At 42.3% G+C, this 21,897-nt stretch overlaps 2 protein-coding genes across 10 annotated transcripts in view; one reads left to right on the plus strand and one right to left on the minus strand.

Annotated features, from left to right (window-relative positions):
* The window catches only part of THUMPD3 (THUMP domain containing 3), a 24,129-nt gene extending 21,955 nt beyond the window's left edge, over positions 1-2,174 (minus strand). For 3 of the 6 annotated variants that reach the window (XM_010590005.3, XM_003409982.4, XM_010590007.3), the window contains exon 1: positions 199-1,207. In XM_010590005.3, the coding sequence (XP_010588307.1) occupies positions 199-453 (255 nt within the window). In that variant the 5' untranslated portion in view covers positions 454-1,207. Of the gene's footprint in view, positions 1-198; positions 1,208-1,669; positions 1,784-2,070 lie in introns of those variants that run through there. The other 3 variants (XM_010590003.3, XM_010590001.3, XM_010590000.3) reach the window with 3 other exon arrangements.
* The window catches only part of LOC135228494 (uncharacterized), a 63,828-nt gene that overhangs the window by 32,709 nt on the left and 9,222 nt on the right, over positions 1-21,897 (plus strand). The window contains exons 3-4 of one of the 4 annotated variants that reach the window (XR_010319051.1): positions 1,190-3,346; positions 3,589-11,700. The exons of 2 other annotated variants lie outside the window; for them this stretch is intronic. Coding sequence is in view for 1 of the 2 variants with exons in the window: in XM_064274978.1 (XP_064131048.1) it covers positions 1,190-1,468 (279 nt within the window). In the remaining variant the exon portion in view is untranslated. Of the gene's footprint in view, positions 1-1,189; positions 11,701-21,897 lie in introns of those variants that run through there. One more of the 4 variants, XM_064274978.1, reaches the window with a different exon arrangement.

The following is a 21,897-nucleotide window of genomic DNA, read 5'->3' on the forward strand; positions in this document are numbered from 1 at the left end:
ACTAGAATTACTTCTAAAAACAGAGCAAACCTACTAGTCAAACTTACAAATCAGTACCTAATAGAAAATGAAGTACATTTTAAAATCGCCTGATTTGGGGCAAAGAAAAGCAAAAGGGATTCCAAAAGGATCTGTAAGTAAAAAGTAATCATAAATCGAACAATTTAGAAAACTATTTAAATTCTATTACATGCAAACCTGGGCCAGACTTTCCACTGAAATGTCAAAATATATCTTGCCCCGGTCTTTGCTGATTTTGCATGATGACCCCAGTTTCTCTCTCACTTCATCCGCAGCTGTTTGCTCAAAGCCAGTAGGTACAGTGGCTCCAATAGTGACTTGGAGATGCTCAGGCTCACTTCTGTGGCCACTTTCTGTCACTTGTACAAACCTCTGGTTCTCAAACAGGTTCACATCCAAGAGTTGGTCAGTGGCTTCCTGAATGTCAGACATGCCGGAGCACTTTCGAGATCCCTAATACAGTCCCTTAAAAAGCAGTACAGAAAAGAAATAAAAGCCCCAACAGTATCACCTCATATTATCAACCATAAGTGCTTTGGAGGGCAGGAAGAACAAGGTAATGAACTGATACAGTCACATTCAGTCAACACACCTGAGTAAGCATTCGCCAAAGATAAAAGGATTGAATAAATATGGGCGCAGAAAGCAGGTTGTAAAACATGTTACTGAACAAGCAATATGGTACTATGGAAGAATAGGAAACAAAAGTATTTCCACAGTATGCGACATCTGATTTGGGGCCATCTATGCCGGTAATTGACAAACTCGAAACTGTCAACAGTTAACAATCCAAATACAGAGGCTGCTAGAGCACATTCAGATACATTCCTGCATCCAGTCCTTTAATCCACCAGTTAAGAACATGGGGCTTTGAAGTTTCAGGGAGACATGGGTTTCACTTCTTGCCCCTATCATTCAGTGGTTGCATAACCCATAACAAGTTAATTCTCCTAATCCTTAGTTTCCTTATCTGTACAATGGGAATTAAATAATACCTTCCTCATTGTTGGGAGATTTAAATGAGATAAGCACACCAACAGGTACATGATTAAAACTTGCTAAAAGGATATGTATCTTCCTTCTTCATGTTAAGAGAATAAGAATTCATGCATTTAAAGATAGCCACTACTCAAAAAAAAAATTTTTTTTTTTTTTTTTAATACTCAAGACCTACAAATATTTGCCTACACGTCAGGCTCTGGGGTCCATGAAAGAAGCCCTGATGGCACAGTGGTTAAAGCGCTGGGCTACTAACCAAAAGGTCGGCCGTTGGAACACACCAGCAGCTCAGCGGGAGAAAGATGTGGCAGTCGGCTTCCTAAAGATTTACAACCTTGGGAACATGCGACAGCTCTACCATGTCCTACCCGGTCGCTGTGAGTCGGAATCAACTCAAAGCAGTGGGTTTGGTTTTGGGTTGGAGTTTCAGGCGAGGCCTGGGAACTAATGTTGGGTTCGAAACATCGACCTTTCGGTTAGCATCAGAGTGCTTAACCAGTAAGCCACCAGGGCTCCCCGAAACTAAGTCATATTAAATGCATCTGAACACAGGTTGGGGGCTGGGGGCAGAGAAGTGGAAATCAATAGCTTTCAACATATTTTCAGAACGGTTGTGACCACCAAACAAATGAGGCAGGCCAAAGAATACCTGTATATGCATTGTTTTCAAAACTCAATTCCTGCCCTTAAGGAGCTCACAATCGCTGTGAATACAAATTCAGCTGAGGCCTTACATGTCCTGGCCAAGGTCACAGAGCCAATCAGCACCGAGCATGGAAGAGAATCCACCCCCTGACTCCCACCCTCGGGGCCCGCGGTCACGGGAATCTCGGGGAGTGGGTGAGGGCCGAGGCGGCAGCGAAAAAGGATCCGTGTGGGACCGAATGAGGTCCAGGGCCGCGTCCAGCCTTCGCAACAGCACTGTGGTCCGTGCCCCGCCGCAAGGCGAAGGCCGCCTCTCCGGGAGCGCCCGGATCCGCCCCTACCTTCCCCTGTGGCCGAAGGGCATACGCCGCCACACCCGGCCACTCCCAACCACCGCCCGGTTACCGGCTGCAGCTCAGACCATTCCGGCCCCGGCACCCCGCCAGCCCAGCGCGCTCAGGTCACGCCGCCGGAAACCGCTTCGCCATCTCCGGAAACGGAAGTCAGGCCGCGCGGTCACGCTACCTCAGCGCTAGGGGCGGGCGTCGGGACAGGGTTGAGGAGAGGAGCATGCGCACAAGACTTTCTGTGGCGTGCCAGCGATTGCGGCTTGTGTGTCCCCATGTACCAGACAGGGTAATCTGCAAGCTGAGTCTGGGCACGGTATGCTGTATGATAGGTAACATTTATAGAGCGCTTAGGCTGTGCCACGCACTAAGTGCTGCGTGGCGACATTCCGTTTGTTCCTCCCTACAAATCTATGAAGTGGCACCGTTTTAACCCGGAAAAACTGAGTGTCAAAGGGGTTGTAAATATCTTGCCCAAAATGTCACGCACAGCATTTTAGAGGCAGAGCTGGAATTTGAAGCTAGGTGGTGTGATTCTCCAATCCTTGCTTTTAACCCTGAGCCAGAATCGCTCAAACTTGGCCATGGTTATGCACATAGTGCCTTCATTGTTTTTGCCAAATTGCGTTATTGTTTATTTAATACTTTTCTTTGGATTGTTTCAACTTAGAAAATTTTATTTTAAAAGGAAACTACTACAACTCAACAACAAAGATACAACCGAATTTTAAAAAATGGGCAATGGACTTGATGAATCTCCAAAGATACACAAATGACCAATAAGCACCTGAAGAGATGCCTAACATCATTACTCATTAGGGAAATGCAGATCAAAACCACAATGATAACACTTTACACCCACTAGGATGGCTGTGACAAAAAAAGATGGATAATAAGTGTTGGCTAGAATATGGCATTCAACCAATTCAAGAGGTAGCATATGATCAGGAACTGATGGTGCTATAGGAAGAAGTCCAAGCTGCACTGAAGGCATTGGCGAAAAACAAGGCTCCAGAAATTGACGGAATATCAACTGAGATGTTTCAGCAAATGGATACAGCGCTGCACGTGCTTGCCGGTCTATGCCAAGAAATTTGGAAGACAGCTACCTGGCCAACTGACTGGAAGAGGTGCATATTTATGCCTATTCTTAAGAATGTTTATCCAACCAAATGTGGAAATTATTGAACAATATCATTAATACCACAGGCAAGTAAAATTTTGCCGAAGATCATTCAAGAGTGGCTGCACCAGTATATCAACAGGGAACTGTGAAAAATTCAGGCTGGATTCAGAAGAGGACATGGAACCAGGGATATAGTTGCTGATGTCAGGTGGGTCCTGGTTGAAAGCAAAGAATACTAGAAAGATGTTTACCTATTTTTTAATATAATTTTTATTGTGCTTTAAGTGAAAGTTTATAAATCAAGTCAGTGTCTCACACAAAAACTTATATATACCTTGCTACATACTCCCAATTACTCCCCCCAATGAAACAGCCCACTCCCTCCCTCCACTCTCTCTTTTCCTGTCCATTTCACCAGCTTCTAATCCCCTCTACTCATCTCCCCTCCAGGCAGGAGATGCCAACATAGTCTCAACTGTCCACCTGATTGAAGAAGCTCACTTAACCCATTGTCCAGTCCAATCCATGTCTGAAGAGTTGAATTCGGGAATGGTTCCTGTCCTGGGCCCACAGAAGGCCTGGGGGCCATAACCACTGGGGTCCTTCTAGTCTCAGACCATTAAGTCTGGTCTTTTTATGAGAATTTGGGGTCTGCATTGTTTACCGATGTTTTATCGGGTATGCAGAGACATTTGAGCATGTGGATCGTAATAAATTGTGAATAACATTGTGAAGAATGGGAATTCCACAACACTTAATTGTGCTCATGAGGAACCTTATACATAGATCAAGAGGCAATCGTTTGGACAGAGCAGGAGGATACTGCATGGTTTAAAGTCAGGAAAGGTGTGCATTAGAGCTGTATCCTTTCACCATACCTATTCAATCTGTGTGCTAAGCAAATAATCCGAGAAGCTGGAGTATATGAAGAAGAACGGGGCATCAGGATTGGAGGAAGACTCATTAACAACCTGCGTTACATGGATGATACAACCTTTGCTTGCTGAAAGTGAAGAGGACTTCATGCACTTACTAATGAAGATCAAAGACCACAGCCTTCAGTATGGATTACACCTCAACATAAAGAAAAACACCCTCACAAATGGACCGATAAGCAACATTGTGATAAACAGAAAAGATTGAAGTTGTCAAGGATTTCATTGTACTTGGATCCACAATCAACACCCGTGGAAGCAGCAGTCAAGAAATCAAAAGACACATTGCATCAGGCAAATCTGCTGCAAAAGACCTCTTTAAAAGTGTTGAAAAGCAAAGATGTCACCTTGAAGATTAAGGTGCGCCCGACCCAAGCCATGGTGTTTTCAATCGCATCGCATGTGTAAACTGGACAATGAATAAGGAAGACCGAAGAATTGATGCCTCCAAATTGTGGCGTTGGGAAAGAATATTGAGTATACCATGGACTGTCAAAAGAATGAACAAATTTATCTTGGAAAAAGTACAACCAGAATGCTCCTTAGAAGCAAGGATGGCAAGACTGCATCTTACATACTTTGGACATGTCAGGAAGGATTAGTCCCTGGAGAAGGACATCATGCGTGGTAAAGTAGAGGGTCAGTGAAAAAGAGGAGGACCCTTAATGAGATGGATTAACACAGTGGCTGCCACAGTGGGCTCAAGCATAACAACGATTGTGAGCAGGACACAGGACTGGGCAGTGTTCGTTTTGTGGTACATAGGGTCACTATGCGTTGGAACCAACTCGATGGCACCTAACAGTCAGCAGGAACGGAACCCTCATACGTTGCTGGTGGGCATGTAAGATGGTGCAGTCACTGTGGAAAACAGTTTGATCATTGCTTAAAAAGTTAAACACAGAATTACCATAAAACTCAGCAATTCTACCCCAAGTGAATTGGAAGCAGGTGTTTAAACAAAAACTCGTACACAAATATTCATAGCAACATTATTCATAATAGCCAAAAAGTGGTTACAACCCAAATGTCCATGTCAACAGATGAATGCATAAACAAATTTGGTATATCCCTGCAATGGAATATTATTAGGCCATAAAAAGAAATGAAGTCCTAGTGCATGCTACAACATGGGTGAAGCTTGAAAACAGTATGCTAAATGAAAGAAGCCAGACACAAAAGGCCACGTAATTGTGTGATTCCATTTATACGAAATAGCCAGAATAGACAAATTCAGAAAGCCGATTAGTGGTTGTCGGGGGCTGTGGGGATGGGGAATAGGGAGTGACTACTTAATAGGTATGGGTTTCCTTCTGGGGGTGATAAAAATGTTCTGGGATTAGACAGTGGTAACAGAAACCCTGGTGGTGTAGTGGTATAGTGGTTAAATGCTACGGCTGCTAACCAAAGGGTGGACAGTTGAAATCCATCAGGCGCTCCTTGGAAATTCTATGGGGCAGATCTACTCTGTCGTACAGGGTCGCTATGAGTCAGAATTGACTCGACGGGACTGGGTTTGGTTTTTTTTGTTTTTAATGGTTACACAACATTGTGAGTATATTAAAAATATTCTTTAAAACATTTAAAGTAGTGAATTTTATCCAAATTTTTTTAAAAAGGAAACTTTGGTCATCATGAAAACTCATCTGCAAGTTCCTCATCTGCGAAATGATACTTCCTTTTGGAACTTTTTTTTTTTTAATAACAAGTATTGTGGAGAAAAACTAAGCAAGTGTGGGAATTGGAGCATGCTAAAGGGATGGAGGGGAGTGCCTGTTTTATATAGGTTGGTTGGGAAAGGCCTTTTGTATAAGACGACAAAGCAGCACCTGAAGGACATGAGGGGCAAATCATCTGGACATCTGGGAGAAGAGCATTCCAGGCTGAGGGGGCAGCGAGTGCATAAGCCCTCAGGCAGGGTCATGCTCCCAGGTTCTAGTACTAGCCAAGTGGCTGGGAAGAGTGAGTGAAGGGGAGAGAGGGAGAAGATGAGATGGGAAAGGGGGTGGAACATATAGGCCAATGTTTTACGAACTATTCACCATGACTTACATTTAGAAAAAATCACTGTGGCTGCTGTGTGGAGAATGTAGGCAGGGATGGGAACAGTGGGCATCTATTTCAGTGGTCCAAGTGAAAGGTCATGATGGCTCCAACTAGGACGTTAGGGGTGAGTGTGGTGAGAATTATCAGGTCCTCATGTATTTTGAAGGATAAACTGTCATTGCTGGTGGATTAGATGTGGGGTTTGAGAAGAAAAAGACCGGGAAGTTTAAAGATCAGATGTAGCAGACTTGCTGGTCGTGAGTAACCCTATTCTGTGATGAATGCATGTTAAAGAACTTGGGCTTGAACGCCACAAAGGAAATAAAAATGGACGTACTTGTTCCTTAGGGTTTTGGTTTATTGCAAAGACTAGTAGTATTTTCGCTTATGTCAGAAAGATCCTGGTGATCTGCTATGAAAATATTGACTAAAATGGATCCCTGCTAGAAAATGCCGGTTTTGGACAATTATGATATACAACGGAAATTGAAGGCTGGTAACCGAAAGGTTGGAGGCTTGAGTCCACCCAGAGGTGCCTGGGAAGAAAGTCCTGGACATCTACTTCTGAAAAAATCAGCCACTGAAAACCGTACGGAGCACAGTTCTACTCTGACACACAGGAAATTGGAATTGACCCAACAGAAACTTTTTTTTTTTTTTAAATTGTAGTTTCTAAGTGGCAGCATGGCGCTGGGTTTGGGTTTTTGTTTTTTGTTTTTTTTAAGTGGCAGCATATTAAAGCGATATTAAAGTGACCCCTGAGTAAACTAGCAAATGTTTAAGCTTGATAATTCATATCAGATTATGTTGTGTGTTGTTGAGTGCCATTGAGTTGATTCCAACTCATAGCAACCCCATGCGACAAAGTAGAACTGCCCCGTAGAGTTTTCCTGGCAATAATCTTTACGGAAGCAGATTGCCAGGTCTTTCTCATGTGAAGCTCCGGGGTGGGCTTGAACCAGTTAGCGACTAAATGCTTAACCGTTGAGCCGCCAGGTCTCTTTATATCAGATATGATGACGCCAATTTGGAACTCAGTGGTAGTTATTCCTGTTAACCCAGACATCTGTTTTACCCTAATGTCTGTCTATTCTTGCCTATTCTTAAAACAAGATCGTGGTTAGAGAGGCAAACAGTATAGCCACCTCCCCGGCTCCAGTCCCTTCCTGTCCTCCTCTACAGAGACAAGGATTTTTTAACCACTTCTGCTTTTAGTTCATATGGTGATTACTTCCATGTTTCTAAATAATATGCTTTTACTGCTATTTCTTGCTTTTCAAACTTAGTATTATCTATATACTCTGTTATGGTAGTTGGTTTAGCCTACTAACATCGTCACCATCCTATTTTCCCCTTCTTTCTCTTCCCATTATGTCACAGCCTGATATGGTTTGTTCCTCTATGTAAAATTTACTTTTGTAAATTTGAGTGGTATATTAAACATCCTCTTTGTGTCCTGTCAATTATAGACAGCATCTTTTGATCCTCCACACTGTAAGCTGAGGACTTTATTAGCGCTCCTGCCCTTTTCTCTACCTGTCTTCACTTCTTTCTACCTCCCAACCTGTTTTTTTAAAAAGAAGATACCACTTGGCAGTTTGGATTCCTGTGGGGATATAATTGAAAGAAGAAATGCCGTACGCCTCCTTCTCAACTCATGGAGCTACTGAAATTCTACTCCTCTAAAAAAACTTTTTGGGACCTCGTTAGGAAATGAGAGCAGTTTCTCCAATTCTACTAATGAAATGATAGCCTAGGAGTCCACGAACCCTTAGCCCTACAGACCTTTGTCCAGTCTGGTGTGAACAACTGAGGGGAAAAGCAATCAGCTTTGGCCATGCCCTAAACTAAAAAAAAAAAAAAGAAACTAGGGGAGGTTTATTTACTTTTCTCATACCCTTTCAAGCTGAAGGCTGTAAAACTGCTTCAGTAATGTAACCCGTGTGAGCTCTCCAATGGGATTAGTGACATCACAGTGCATTTTCAAGAGGGTATACATGAATTTTATTGTTCCCTCTAATTCATATCGATGAGCAAGTTGATTTAAAAGCAACTCATTCATTTTGAAAGGAACTGTATCTTTGCTGTAAATGAGATTACAAGGGGGAAGAAGGTAATGAACTGGGGAATGAAACAATCCTGTCACCTAGTGGTCACTCAGGTTGAAACAGTGCAGTGCTTCCAAAATACAGAAGAATGTAAAAGGAACTGAGTTATACAGGAAACATATCCAGCAAATGTCCTGAACCTGGGAAACTTCCGTTCTGTCTCCCTTGCTAGAAAGGGATGTTAGTGAGCTCTTTGTAAATAGCCAAAGACAAAACAAGGCATTAATGGGATTAGCCTCTCAAAGCCACTCTCCCTTTGTGCAATCAGAAGAATTAAAAGCATTGACAAAGGGAGAACGTCGTAGGTAAACACGAACAGCTACCAGATCTTGGGCACAATGTGGCAGGAGTGAACTACTGAACTAATGAACAGATGAACAAGAGAGGGGCAGCTGTGGGCATGAGCCCTCGGCAGTGGCCACTGCGACAGCACCATGGGTCCAGAGGCAAAGCTGACTCAGAAGCAAGGTCAGCAGGGACAAAATGATGATGATAAAGTCACAAAGACTCAACAGCCCTGGAGACCATGAGACTGAAGATCTGCTTGATTCAGGGTAAACTAATCTGGACACTCTGGGAACAGCACTGATAATTAACATGTGTGAAGAACTTACTATATCCAGGCAGTGCTTTATCTGTATTATCTCACGACAGTTCTGTAGGGGTTAATGTTGTTATTAGACCTATTATACTGGTGAAGAAACTGACACTGCGTAACCAGTCCAAAGGCACATAGTTAATGAGCCTTACAGCCAGGATTTGAACCCAGGCAGTTTGAGCTCAGAGTTCTAGCTCTTAACTATTATACTTTCCTACTTCCCTTAGAGAGGGGACATGCGGGGTTCAACCACCTTAACTCTCTTGTTACTGTGTGCCAACGAGTCAAGTCTGACTCGCAGTGACCCTAAAAGATGACCATCATATTGAGGATGACTGTGAATTGGAGGAATCCCTGGGTGGTGCAAAGGGCTAAGCGGCTGCTAAGTGAAAGTTTGATGATTTAAGCCCACCCAGAATTGCCTTGAAAGAAAGATCTGTCAATCTACTTTAAAAAAATCACCATTGAAAACCCTATGGGGCGCAGTTCTGCTCTGACACACGTAGGGCCACCATGGGTCAGAATTGACTCGACGGCAGCTGGTGGTGAATTGGAATTCTAAGACGGTTAAGGTCTAGTCCCAAATCTGCCACCTACTTGTAGGAAGATATTTAAGCTTTCAGGCAGTGGCATCACTAGGGGGGCTGGGAGATGTGGACCACAATGGATGACACTATCAGAGGGGGTGACACCAAAATGACTGTGAAAATATCCCTGTAGTTAGTAGTAACAACAAAAACTTTTTTTTGTAAGCCCAGCTTACATGTATCGATATACCTACAAGGCTAAAACTCTACGCTAACTTACTTTTTGACCCTTCTAAGGCGCTCTGTTCAGAGCTGTCCTTATTAGCTAATTACAATGATGTTTCAAATCACGTGGTTTCATTTGCACTCGCTTCAAGCACACACTATTGTTTTCATTGCTGTTGGTGTTTTTATAGTCGCTGACTTTGTCAAATTTTCTGGTATTTTAGCTACCAAAAAAAAAACCCCAAACCCATTGCTGTTGAGTCGATTCCGACTCATAGTGACCCTAAAGGACAGAGTAGAACTGCCCCATATGGTTCTCAAGGAACACCTGGTGGATTCAAACTGCTGACCTTTTGGTTAGCAACCATAGCTCTTAACCACTACGCCACCAGGTTTAGCCACAGTATTGTGATAATTAGTATTTGTGAACCTGTATCAATAACTGTTTTGCAAATGAAGTAGTAATTAAAGGAAAAGGAGTGATACACGGGAATTATGATTTTCAAGTAACATTAGTACAATAAACATCATTACTAAGGATTCTGTATGGTCTGGTACGGGAGGAGGGCCACAGTGGGGGTGACACATGAGTTACCGCACTGGGTGGAACCAACCCTAGTGACACCACTGCTTTCAGGGACTAATTTTCCTTCTTTGTAAAACAGAGATAAAATGATGACTATCTTATAGGTTGTTGTATAGGCTAACTGAGATCATGTGCAGTTTCTGGCATGGGGTAAATGAGGTGAATTGCCTGCAAAGATGGTGGCCAACAATTCTTCTTATCCCTATAAGTACCACCACTCCTCCCAACAAGAAGTGGAATCTATTTCCCCTTCAACCTGCCATAGAAAAAAGCCATAGAGGTGAGCCCAATTCTGGTGCTACTGAATATTTTAACCAGGGGACTAGATTATGGAAAACAGTGAGTTTATTAAGCGATAGCCTAACAAATGCCTGACTATGTGTTTGTGAGCATGTGGGTGTTTCTAGTGCCTGTTGGTGAGTAACAATGCTACTCTTGGCAGTAGAAATGTGAGCAGAATCAAATAGGACTAATTTAGCCAAATTTCTCTTCCCCTTTTCCTCCATAAGGGAATGGAAATGTAATACCATGCAGTGAACCAGTTAGGCTGGTAACATTATGGAATCCCTGTTGAAATGCAAGCTGGGCTGGTGGAAATTCAGCTCCCATCTCCTCTCGTAAGCTGTTTGTCAAGGCAAATCCCATACGTTTTAAAATCCTGACTTCCCAGGGCTAGATGGGAAAATAAGAAGTTTTGAATCTCTCACCAGAACATATTAAACGGATGTCTCCATTTCCTTGGAAGACTGCTCTCCTTTTTCCCACTAGACTTTCAGATTCAAATTAGGAGTATCATGAATCTGCAAGCCAGTGGCTGGGCACCTTGAATTGAGTGCAAAATAGTATCGATGCAGTTCTCAATACAGCCTTCCTTGTGATTAGACTATTAGGTAGCTCAGATCTCTTAGCCCTGCTAATGTTCAGTAGAGTCCTGCCTATATTCTTCTGTTACATAAGACAGGTGCTTTAAAAACTGAGACTTGGGAGAAGGAAGAATGAGTTTCCTTTCATTTGGCCTGTTTCTCTTTCCTTCCTTCAAGCATTTGATCATCTTATAGGCAATAATTACCAGGTCTCTTTACTAGTAATCCAATTCAGTGAACTTATTAACCCAAACTCGACTCAGGGTATGGAGATTCTGAACCAGCCAAACCACTGGTTCTTGAACAATTTTTGACATAGCTCACTTATTTGGGACAACAGACCCCAAGATCCACCTACCCCATTCATTCCATTTCTGGTGGGAAAAGAATTTGGTGATGACAATGAATTAGTTGTTGTTGTGGTTGTTAGGTGCCTTCGAGTCAGTTTCAGCTCATGGTGACCCTATAGGACAGAATAGAACTGCCCCATAGTGTTTCCAAGGAGCAGCTGGTGGATTTGAACTGCCGACCTTTTGGTTAGCAGCCAAACTCTTAACCACTACACCACCAGGGCTCCAAAGAATTAGAGAGGAACAAAATAGCAACCAAAATGGCCAACATCATAACATTTACTCCTAAACAAGAATATCAAAAGCATTAAAACAATGATATCTCACATGTCAAAAATAAGTACAAGAAGAGCTGTAATTGAAACTCAAGACATGAGGTACTGAAAAAAATTGAAATTCGAGCAAATTGTGTTGTCATGTGTATGCAGCAAGAAATTTGTGTCATTGCTAAGCTCTCTGTGGGAGCCAAAGTTTTCAATAATTGTCAGTACAGCACTTTTATGGGTGAATATAAAAGTTTAATTACTCTTAATAATTAATGAAGGAAGCTATTAAGTACTTAGGCATATGTAAAAATCAAAGTCCCTGGCAATGCATGGCATTTGTCCTGAGAATTGAAGAAAGAACTTGCATTTTTTTTTTTTTTTTCTGTTTGTGGCTCATCTAGTGGGCCAAAACAATGCTTGCAGACACAGTGGCCTCAAGGACTCTGACTGCATTGTTTCTCTGGTCTTCAGTTCTTGAACCTGTAACTTCCCTCCAAGACTTTGAGTGACAATCTGATTTCTACATTAAAATGATCACTTCACTGGACGATGAGTAGGGAAGACCAAAGAAGAACTGATACCTTTGAATTATGGTGTTGGTTACCAATATTGAATACACTTTCAACTGCCAGAAGAACGAACAAATCTGTCTTGGAAGAAGTATAGCCAGAATGCTGTAGCAAGGATGGTGAGACTATGTCTCACGTACTTTGGACATGTTATTAGAAGGGACCAGTCCTTGGAAAAGGACATCATGCTTGCTAAAGTAGAGGGTCAGTAAAAAGAGGAAGACGCTCAACGAGATGGGTTGACACAGTGGCTGTAACAATGGGCTCAAACATACCAACGATTGTGAGGATGACGCAGGACTGGGCAGTGTTTTGTTCTTTTGTACATAGGTTGCTATGAGTTGGAACTGACTCAATGACACTTAACAACAACTGGTGGAAGTATAATAAATGGAGAAAACCTTCCCGGGGGGGTATTTGGTAACAGGTTCAAAGTCTTAAAAATGTACATCTCGGTGGTTTTGGTAATTCCTCTCCTAAAAAATAATAATGAATGTTCACAAAGATGTATGTACAAAGATGTTTATTATAGTGTATTTTTTTGTATTAAGAAATATAGAAAGAAACCTAAACATCCTAATAATAAGAGGATTGGTTAAACAAATTATTGTATTCCCACCTGATATAATACTATGTTTCCATTATATATGATGATAATGAGAAAACTTATTGACATAGAAAATTGTTCACAACATTAATTTTTAAAGAGTAGGGCATGTAAGAGTATGCATAATATAAGTCTTTTTTCATCTAAAGATGTATGTCTATTCATAGAAAATGGCTGTAAGTATATATAATGCAATGTTAACAGTGATTATCTTTGTATACTATTTTGAATTTTTCTGAAATATAGACAAGCATATATTACTCCTGTAATAAGAAAAAAGGCATTTAAATATACTTGAAACAAACATCACTTCCTAAGCAGTGGTTAGAAGACTGTGAATGAGGGAGATTAGATAAAAGATTATTATAGAGGTCCAAGCAAAGTACAATGCAGGTTGGAACCAAGTCCATGGCAATGTGGATGGAGAAGGAAAAACTGATTTAAGACGTGTTCAATAGTCCTATGAGACTATGAACATACACCATACCTTCAATTCAGTAATTCAGTTGACCTTTTAAAACAGCAACGTGATTCATCCATATCCTTGTAGTACTTTCAATTATCCATTTAAAGAAACAGCCAACCCTGATGATAGGTTTTTGACTTTCAACTTGCTTAGTTAAGTTAATGGAGGTACAGTTGATTAAGAAACAAAATATAGGAGAAGGACTGGATTGTGGAGGGAGAGGATTCAATTCTGGACATGTGGAGTTTGAGGGGCTTGTGGGATGTGTACTAAGCTGTGGTACATGAGTCTGAAGCTCAGGCCGGGTCAGTAGGTACAGAATTGGAAATTATCAGTATGTCAGTGACCATTAAAACTGGAGTGGTCTACACAATCCCACAGATTGACTGGTGGTGTTTGTAGTTCAGAGACCAGTGGGAATGACTTGAAGGAGACCTAGTGGCACAGTGGTTGAGCACTGGGCTGTCAACCTCAAGGTTGGTGGTTTGAACCCACCAGCTGCACCACTGGAGAGGGATGTGTCAGTCTGCTTCCGTAAAGATTGTGTCCTAGGGAGTCCGATGGGGCAGTTCCACTCTGTCCTGTGGGGTTGCTATGAGTCCGAATAGACTTGGTGGCAACAGTTTTTTTTGGGAAAAACTTGATGTTCATGCCTGTCTTAGTTATCTAGTGCTGCTGTAACAGAAATACCACAAGTGGTTGGCTTTAACAAACAGAGTTTATTCTCTCACAGTCTAGTAAGCTAGGACTCCAAATTCAGGGTGCCAGCTTCAGGGAAAGGCTTTCTGTCTCTGTCAGCTCTGGAGGAAGGTCCTTGTCAACAATTTTCCCCTGGCCTAGAAGTTTCTCAGCACAGGGACCTCGGGTCCAAAGGATATGCCCTGTTCCTGCCACCACTTTCTTGGTGGTATGAGGTCCCCCTGTCTCTCTGCTTTCTTCTCTCTTTTATATCTCAAAAGAGATTTATTTAAGACAGAATCTTAATCTTGTAGATTGAGTCCTGCCTCATTAACATAACTGCCTCTAAGCCTGCCTCATTAACATTATAGAGGTAGGATTAACAACACATAGGAAAATCACATCAGATCACAAAATGGTGGACAACCACACAATACTGGAAATCATGGCCTAGCCAAGTTGACACACATTTTTGGGGGACACAACTCAATCCATAACAATGCCCTAATGGTACTCCCTGAGGCCGTAGGAGTACCTACCACTTTCTTAAACTCTTGAGCCTTGTGGATACTAGAGCATACAAAATAAGTTCAAGTTTCAATAAATCCCATTAGTCTGGTGGCATTAAAGAGTGGCTCACGTTGACCTTTGAATCTGCCTAAATAATGAGCTGCACGGGGTAATGATTCAGATTTTGGCAGCAAAGGCTTTTAGACGGCTTTTAAGATAGGGGGTACAGAACAGCAGAGGCCAGGGAAAGAAACCTGAAAATGGGACATCAGCCTAGGGACTTGAGAGAGACCAAGCTTTTTCAAGAAAGGTGCTACACTCTTAAAAGATAAACTTTCAGTTTCCTAGGTAACATCAAGAACTTTGTGGTTAATATTTGGGCACTAGGCTAACTTCGGCTCTTAAGAAACAGCATCCTAAATTACCGCAAAGGCTGAGAAAATGGTGAAGAGATCAGCAGAAAAATGCAGAATTTCACCTAAAATGTAACTGGCTTAGAGTCTAGGCTACTCTCATTTGTTTTTGAAAATTGTGCCTCAGCGAATAATATTGGTAGGGTTGGAGCAGCTGTACTCTGCGCATGAGGGGTTGTCATGAGTTGGAATCGACTGGAAAACAACTGTTATGAATTGAAATGTATCCTCCAAAAACATGTGTTGTAAATCCTAACCCCTATGCTTGTGGATGTAATCCCATTTGGGAATAGGGTTTCTTCGTTATGTTAATAAGGCCAGTGTAGGGTGTGTTTTAAGCCAATCACCTTTGAGATATAAAATGAGAAGCAAGCAGAGATGGAGGAAGTTAGTGCCAGGCCACATGAAGAGTACCAAAGAATGGAAGAGCAGAAGATGAAAAGACACAAGGACCTTCCCCCACAGCTGACAGAGAAAGTCTTTCCCTAGCCTTCTAAACTAAACTGTGAGAAGATAAATTTCTGTTAGTTAAAGCCAAAAACACAACAAAACAAAAAACCGAGTGGTTGTTAAGATTGCCTGGAAAGTGTATAGTAAGAAAAGGGCTGTGGAGGAAACTGTACAGCAGCAATGGTTCAGGGGCAGGACCAAGAAGAGGCCACTGGGAAGATTGAGGAGCGGTGAGATAGGCCAGCCTGTGATGGACTAGCCCAGGTTCAAAGCCTGGTAAGAATGACCAGGTGGACAAGTTCAAGGCTGCTTTCATTTTGACTTTCTATCAACCTGCAAACAAGTAATGCAAGAGGCATATGAAATGGGAATAAAAGTGAATGTGCAGATTCTGGAGTATCTCCTATTCCTCACGGAGTTGTGACCAAAGTTAAGGGGTCAGTGTAGCCTCCTTCAGGTCTGATCCATAACTCACTGCTCTTCAGTCTGGGGAAGGGCCCAGCAGCCCTCAAAGATTACCTACTAGGACTTAAGGCAATTCTTTGCTGCACCCAGGCACATACTCCTGTGTTCTCTTTTCCTACACCCTCTTTACCTGCAGCAGGCTGGCAGTGGCGTATCAGAAGTGGCTGGAGAGGCTCAGAGGATAAAGGAAGTTAAGCGAGGAGAGAATTTCAAGGGAAGAATTGTCAATATCAGATGCCAGAGAGGCCAAGCAATCTTGGTGCTGAAAAGTTCCCACTCCGTTTGGAGATGTAGTGGGTATTTGCAACCATATACATAGTGTACCATCAAGCTCAGATTTTGACAAAAATCATTTTAATTCTCATGAAATATATCAAAATATTTGTTGTAGCTTTTCTACCTGTGATGGTTAATTTTATGTGTCGATGTGGCTAGGCCATGGCACCCAACTGTTTGGTCAAATGTTAGTCTAGATGTTGCTATGAAGGTATTTACATGTGCCTAGCATTTACAATCAGTTGACTTTAAGCAGATTAGTCTTCGTAATGTGGGTGGGTTTTATCCAATCAGTTGAAGGCCTTAAGTGCAAAAACTGAGGTTTCCTGAGCATAAAACTGTAATGTAGAAATCCTGCTGGAGTTTCTAGCCTGCCTGGCCTGCAGATTTTGGACTTACCAGCCCACATAGTCATGTGAGCCACTTTCTTAAAACCAATCACTCTCTCTCTCCCTAAATATATATCATCTATATCTATATCTATATCTATATCTATATCTATATCTATATCTATATCTATATCTATATCTATATCTATATCTATATCTATATCTATATCTATATCTATATCTATATCTATATCTATATCTATATCTATATCTATATCTATATCTATATCTATATCTATATCTATATCTATATCTATATATTCACATACACACACACACACACATATACAGTTGTCCCTCAATATCTGTGGGGGATTGGTTCCAGGACACCCCAAGGATACCAAAATCTGCTGATGTAAAATGGCGTAGTATTTGCAAATAACCTACCCATATCCTCCCGTATACTTTAAATCATCTCTAGATTACTTATAATACCAAATACAATGTAAATGCTATGTAAATAGTTGTTATACTGTATTGTTTCGGGAATAATGACAAGAAAAAAAGTCTTTTTTTCCAAATAGTTTTGCTCTGTGGTTGGTTGAATGTGCAGGTACGGAAGCTGTGAATACAGAGGGCCGACTGTATGTATATATACGGTCATGTGTTGCTCCACGTCCACAGTATGTTCTGTGGAATAGGACATTGTGTGATTTGGATGCTGTGCGAACATCAAATTACACACTCAGCAAAACTCTGTGGGATGCCCTTCGTTTCACTTTCAAATCAATACTTCTCCTTTGCCTCTTGTTGCTGCTATCACTAGCACTGATTTTGCTGTGTTTGGGAGCCACGATATGCTTCACGGTAATGTTTTCGAAAGAAAATTAAACAGAAAGAAAACGCTACGACACTTAAGAGGCATGCGATACACGAGATTGGATGCTGCTGCCTATGAGTTGAAGTATATACTGTTAAACGGTAAACTTTTTATTTGTAAGTAGGGAAAGTTCACATTAAAATAATGATAGGAAGTACAGTACAGTGCATAAGCCAGTAACATGCGTTTATTAGGATTGTCAAGACATATGTGTTATATATGTACTGTTCCATTATATGCCTGGCAGCACAATTGCTTTGTATATAAGAGACAGGAGATACATGTGTTGCGTGCAGGAAGCTGTTGTGTTCCCTGAGCCTGGTTACGTCTGCTACATCCTGTTCTCCAATGGGGATTTCTGAACTCTGTTATAACCTACAGGACCATGGACGTATATGCAGTGAGATGTTGCCTGAAGGATTTTATGCAGTGCATGACTGTATATATGTTGTTGGTTCTGTTTATCTGGAGAACCTGGTTAATATACCACCCGACTTCTAATTTAGACTGCAACAAAAGCTACTATTGTTAGCAAACTTTTAATTAAGTCTGTACCTAGATCCTTGCACAGTTTGGGATAACAGGATTCCATGAGGGTATGTTTTTAGGGAAGCACCATACCATTTCCCAAAATGATTTTACCATTTTGCATTCCCACCACCAGTGCTTAAGAGCTTCAGTCTTCCTGCAGCCTCTCCAACATTTTTTTTATTAGTTTTTTTTTATTAGTACCAGTGATGTCGGGGTGAGATGGTATCCCATTGGAGTGTATGCTTTTTAGGATGATAGGAGAACTTGGGTAGCACAAATATCCCTTGATCTCACCGACTGGTGAATATGAATGTGACAGTCACAGCACACTTCAATCCATGATTAGCAGAAAACCTAGTCTTTCCTAGAGTCTTCTCTCAAATGATCCCCTCTAGGCATCAGGAGAAAGAGTCACTGGGTGGCAAAAATGGTTAAGCGCTTACCACTGGCTGAAATGTTCCAGTGCCATCCAGAGGAGCCTCAGAAGACAGGCCTGGTGATCTGCTTCCAAAAGGTCACAGCCTTGAAAGCCCTATGGAGCAGTTCTGCTCTGTACACATGGGGTTGGCATGAGTCAGAATCTACTTAGAGGCAACTAACAACAGCAACAACAGGCATTAGGGAATGGGGTGGGGTTGGGGGGGGAATTCTCACATATAACCAGAGCTGCAGTCCTTCTGCTGGAGCCCACTGGTCATGAGTCTTTTCACCTTTTTGACTATAGGCATGGTGCTGTGCTCATTTTGCTTATGTAATTGCCTGTCTTCTTTGGACCACTGATTGTCATGCTGCCTTGTCTGCCTACCTCCTTTTTTTTTTTTTTTTGAAAGAAAACTGGTATATTTATTTATAATCTTAGAATGGAGAAGGCTTTTCTAAGAATGACACAAAGCTTAGAAGTTGATATATTTGACTACATAAAGACTGAAAATTTCTGTACAACAAAAAATGGTAAGAATGAGTGAAATCAAAAGACAGTTGGTAAATTTGGAATATTATATACAACTTGTATCGTAGACAAAGAGTTAACTCCTAAATTGACAAGAAACAAGTATAGTCAATAAAGAAAAAGATGACTCACCCCATAGAATGTTGAACAAAGGACCAGAACAAGGAAGGCACAGAGAAAGATATACAAATGTTGTCTTAGTTGTCTAGGGCTCCCATAACAAAGTACCACAAATGGGGGCTTTCAAAAATAAGAATTTATTGTCTCACAGTTCTGAAGGTTGGAAGTCCAAATCAGAGTCTCACCTGTGTTGATTCCTTCTGGCGCTTTGAGAAAGGAATTCTTCCATGCCTTTCTCCTCACCTCTAGTGGCTGCCAACAATTCTTGGCATTCCTTTGCTTGTAGACAAGTCCTCATATGCTATGTTCCCCCTGTGTGTGTGTCTCTCTTCCTATAAGGGACTACTCAGAAGTGGTAAAGTAGAGGGTCAGCAAAAAAGAGGAAGACCCTTAATGAGGTGGATTGACACAGTGGCTGTGACAATTGGCTCAAGCATAACAACAATTGTGAGGATGGCACACGACAGGGTAGTGTTTCATTCTCTGGTGTATAGGGTCACTATGAGTTGGAACTGAATTGACAGCACCTAACAATAACTCAGAAGAAACTAGGACACATTCTGCTGTGGTATTATGTCCTTGATTGATAACTTCAGCGAAGAAAAGCCCTAATTTTCCAAATGCCCACCTCCTCTTGATGCCCATCTGCACACTGCCAATGGATGTAATCTGTGCTGCAGTCCTCCTCTGGATTGCTGACCCCTGTTCTACCAACAGTTCACCCTCAAAATACCAATCTGTAGTGTTCTCCCTGGGGGCAGTGATGGTTCAGTGATAGAATTCTCGCCTTCTAGGCAAGAGTTTGATTCCTGGCCAATGTACGCTATGAGCAACCACTACCTGTTTGTCAGTGGAGGCTTGCACATTGCTATGATGCTGAACAGGTGTCAGTGGAGCTTCTAGACTAAGACAGACTAGGAAGAAAGGCCTGGTGATCTACTTCTGAAAATCATCCGATGAAAGCCCTATGGATCACAATGGTTGATGGCAGCTAAGAACAACAACAGTGCACTTCCACATCCTTAAATAGCTGAGAAACCTTTCTTCTCATGAGTAGTTATTTTAGTGGAGGTTCCTATAGAGAGCTCTTGAGCCCTGGTGTAAAATGGTGGCATCAGAGGTCCTGTAGCTTCAGGGGGAGAGGAGAGAATTAACATCAGCATCAGCCCAAGGCTGAATCCCATGAGGTGGAGAGTCCCACGAGGTGGAGGTCCGACATACCTCCACTCTCCAACCTATTTACCAATTCTGATACAGTCTGTCCTTCTCACGTACTCTCTACGTCCCTGCTGTGCTTAATAATTCATTGCAATGGCCACGTAGAACTCATAGACCACATGCACAATTATGAGGATTATTAGGGAAATAACAGCCTATCAGGATCAGGATCAATTTAGAAGTAATAGGAACAACTCAGCATACAGTTCTTTGATAGAGGACAGCTTCTCCTTGGCTGCTGCCCGTGCGCCCTGTTTGGGACTTGCTGCTGCTAGGCCCTGCTAGGAGCCTGGCCTCTGCCCTGCTCAGGCAAGTCTTACAGCTCTTTTTTTTAGCTCCACCAATAAGTGCCTGGAGGCACCCCGCTCCTGCCAGGAAGGTCCCTGCTTGAAGGCATTCAGCTCTCTTTCTCCATGGGTTGACCAGCCAACAGCAACTGTCTGCCGGTCCCATGCTGCTGTTGTCTTGTGCTGTCTCCAGTGTTACAGCTCTGTCTCCTGGGTCTAGGAGGTTCTCAGCACAGGAATCCTGGGTCCAAAGGATGCACTCTGCTCCCAGTTCTTCTTGGTGGTAGCGAGGTCTCCTCACCACCTCTGGGACTGGCTCTTTTTAAGGCTCAGGGATGGTGAATCTGACCAATCCCCTTGGTTGATGTCTTAGGCTGGGTTCTCTAGAGAAGCAAAACCATTGAAGCATATGTGTGTGTGTGAGTACATATATATACAGAGAGTGAGAGAGAGAGATTTATATCAAAGAAACGGCTCATGTGGCTGTAGAGGCTGCAAAGTCCCAAGTCTATAGGTCAAGCTGGAGGCTTCTCCTGACTCATGTAGCTGCAGGGGCTGATGAATCCAAGATTGGTAGGTCAGATGGCAAGCTGCTGACTCACATGCTGCAGAGGCTGATGAATCCCAAGATTGACAGGTAAGCCGGTAGCTCAAGTCTCAAGAACCAGAGGTCAGATGACAAGCCTGATGCAGAATCCAGAGCAAGCTAAAGCCAGCGAGCTTTGCCAGAAAGGCCACATCCCCAAGGAAAATCCCTTTCATCTGATTGGCTGCTCATAGCAGACCTCATCATGGAAGTGATTACATCATTACATAGCTACTAAACTACATCATAACCGCCAAACCACTGAGAATCATGGCTCAGCCAAGTTGACACATAATCTTAACTGTCACAGTGGGCCACAGGCACCTTATTTGCATATCTCAGGCAATCCCAGCAAGAGTTTACATACTTTATTTGCATAGTCCCACCCAATCATTTCATGGGAGTTACAAGACCATGGCTAGAAAGGCCATATAAAAGTGATTCATTGCACTGCCTAGTGACAGAATCTTCTTCATGCTTTAACCTTCTCTTTCCTAAAGCAAAAGAACACATGAAGGTGGAAGGTGAGAAGGAGAATAATGCTGGGTTGGGGGAGAATCAGCACAGCCTCTCCCTGTTCTTGGAGCCTCTGTCCCCTTCAGCCTCCACACCATGCTGCTCTGTAGTGCCCACCCTGCCAGACTTCTTCATTTGTGATGTTTTTTCTTAGTGCCCCATTGTCTCTTCTAACAGTCCAGCATTTTTTAGGAACTCCCCAGTCCACCACACAGGTTTATAAATCTGAGTTGTGGGCTGTGTTCAAATTCCCTTCCATAGGTGTCTTAGTCTTCTAGGACTGCTGTAACAAAATACTATAAAGTGGACATAAATTTATTATATCATGGTTCTGGAGACTAGAAGTCCAAATCAGGGTATCAGCCATGTTGATTCCTTTTGAGGGCTCTGAGAGAGAAATTGTTC

The sequence above is a fragment of the Loxodonta africana genome, chromosome 22 (assembly GCF_030014295.1).
Source record: "Loxodonta africana isolate mLoxAfr1 chromosome 22, mLoxAfr1.hap2, whole genome shotgun sequence".
Taxonomy (NCBI): Eukaryota; Metazoa; Chordata; class Mammalia; order Proboscidea; family Elephantidae; genus Loxodonta; species Loxodonta africana.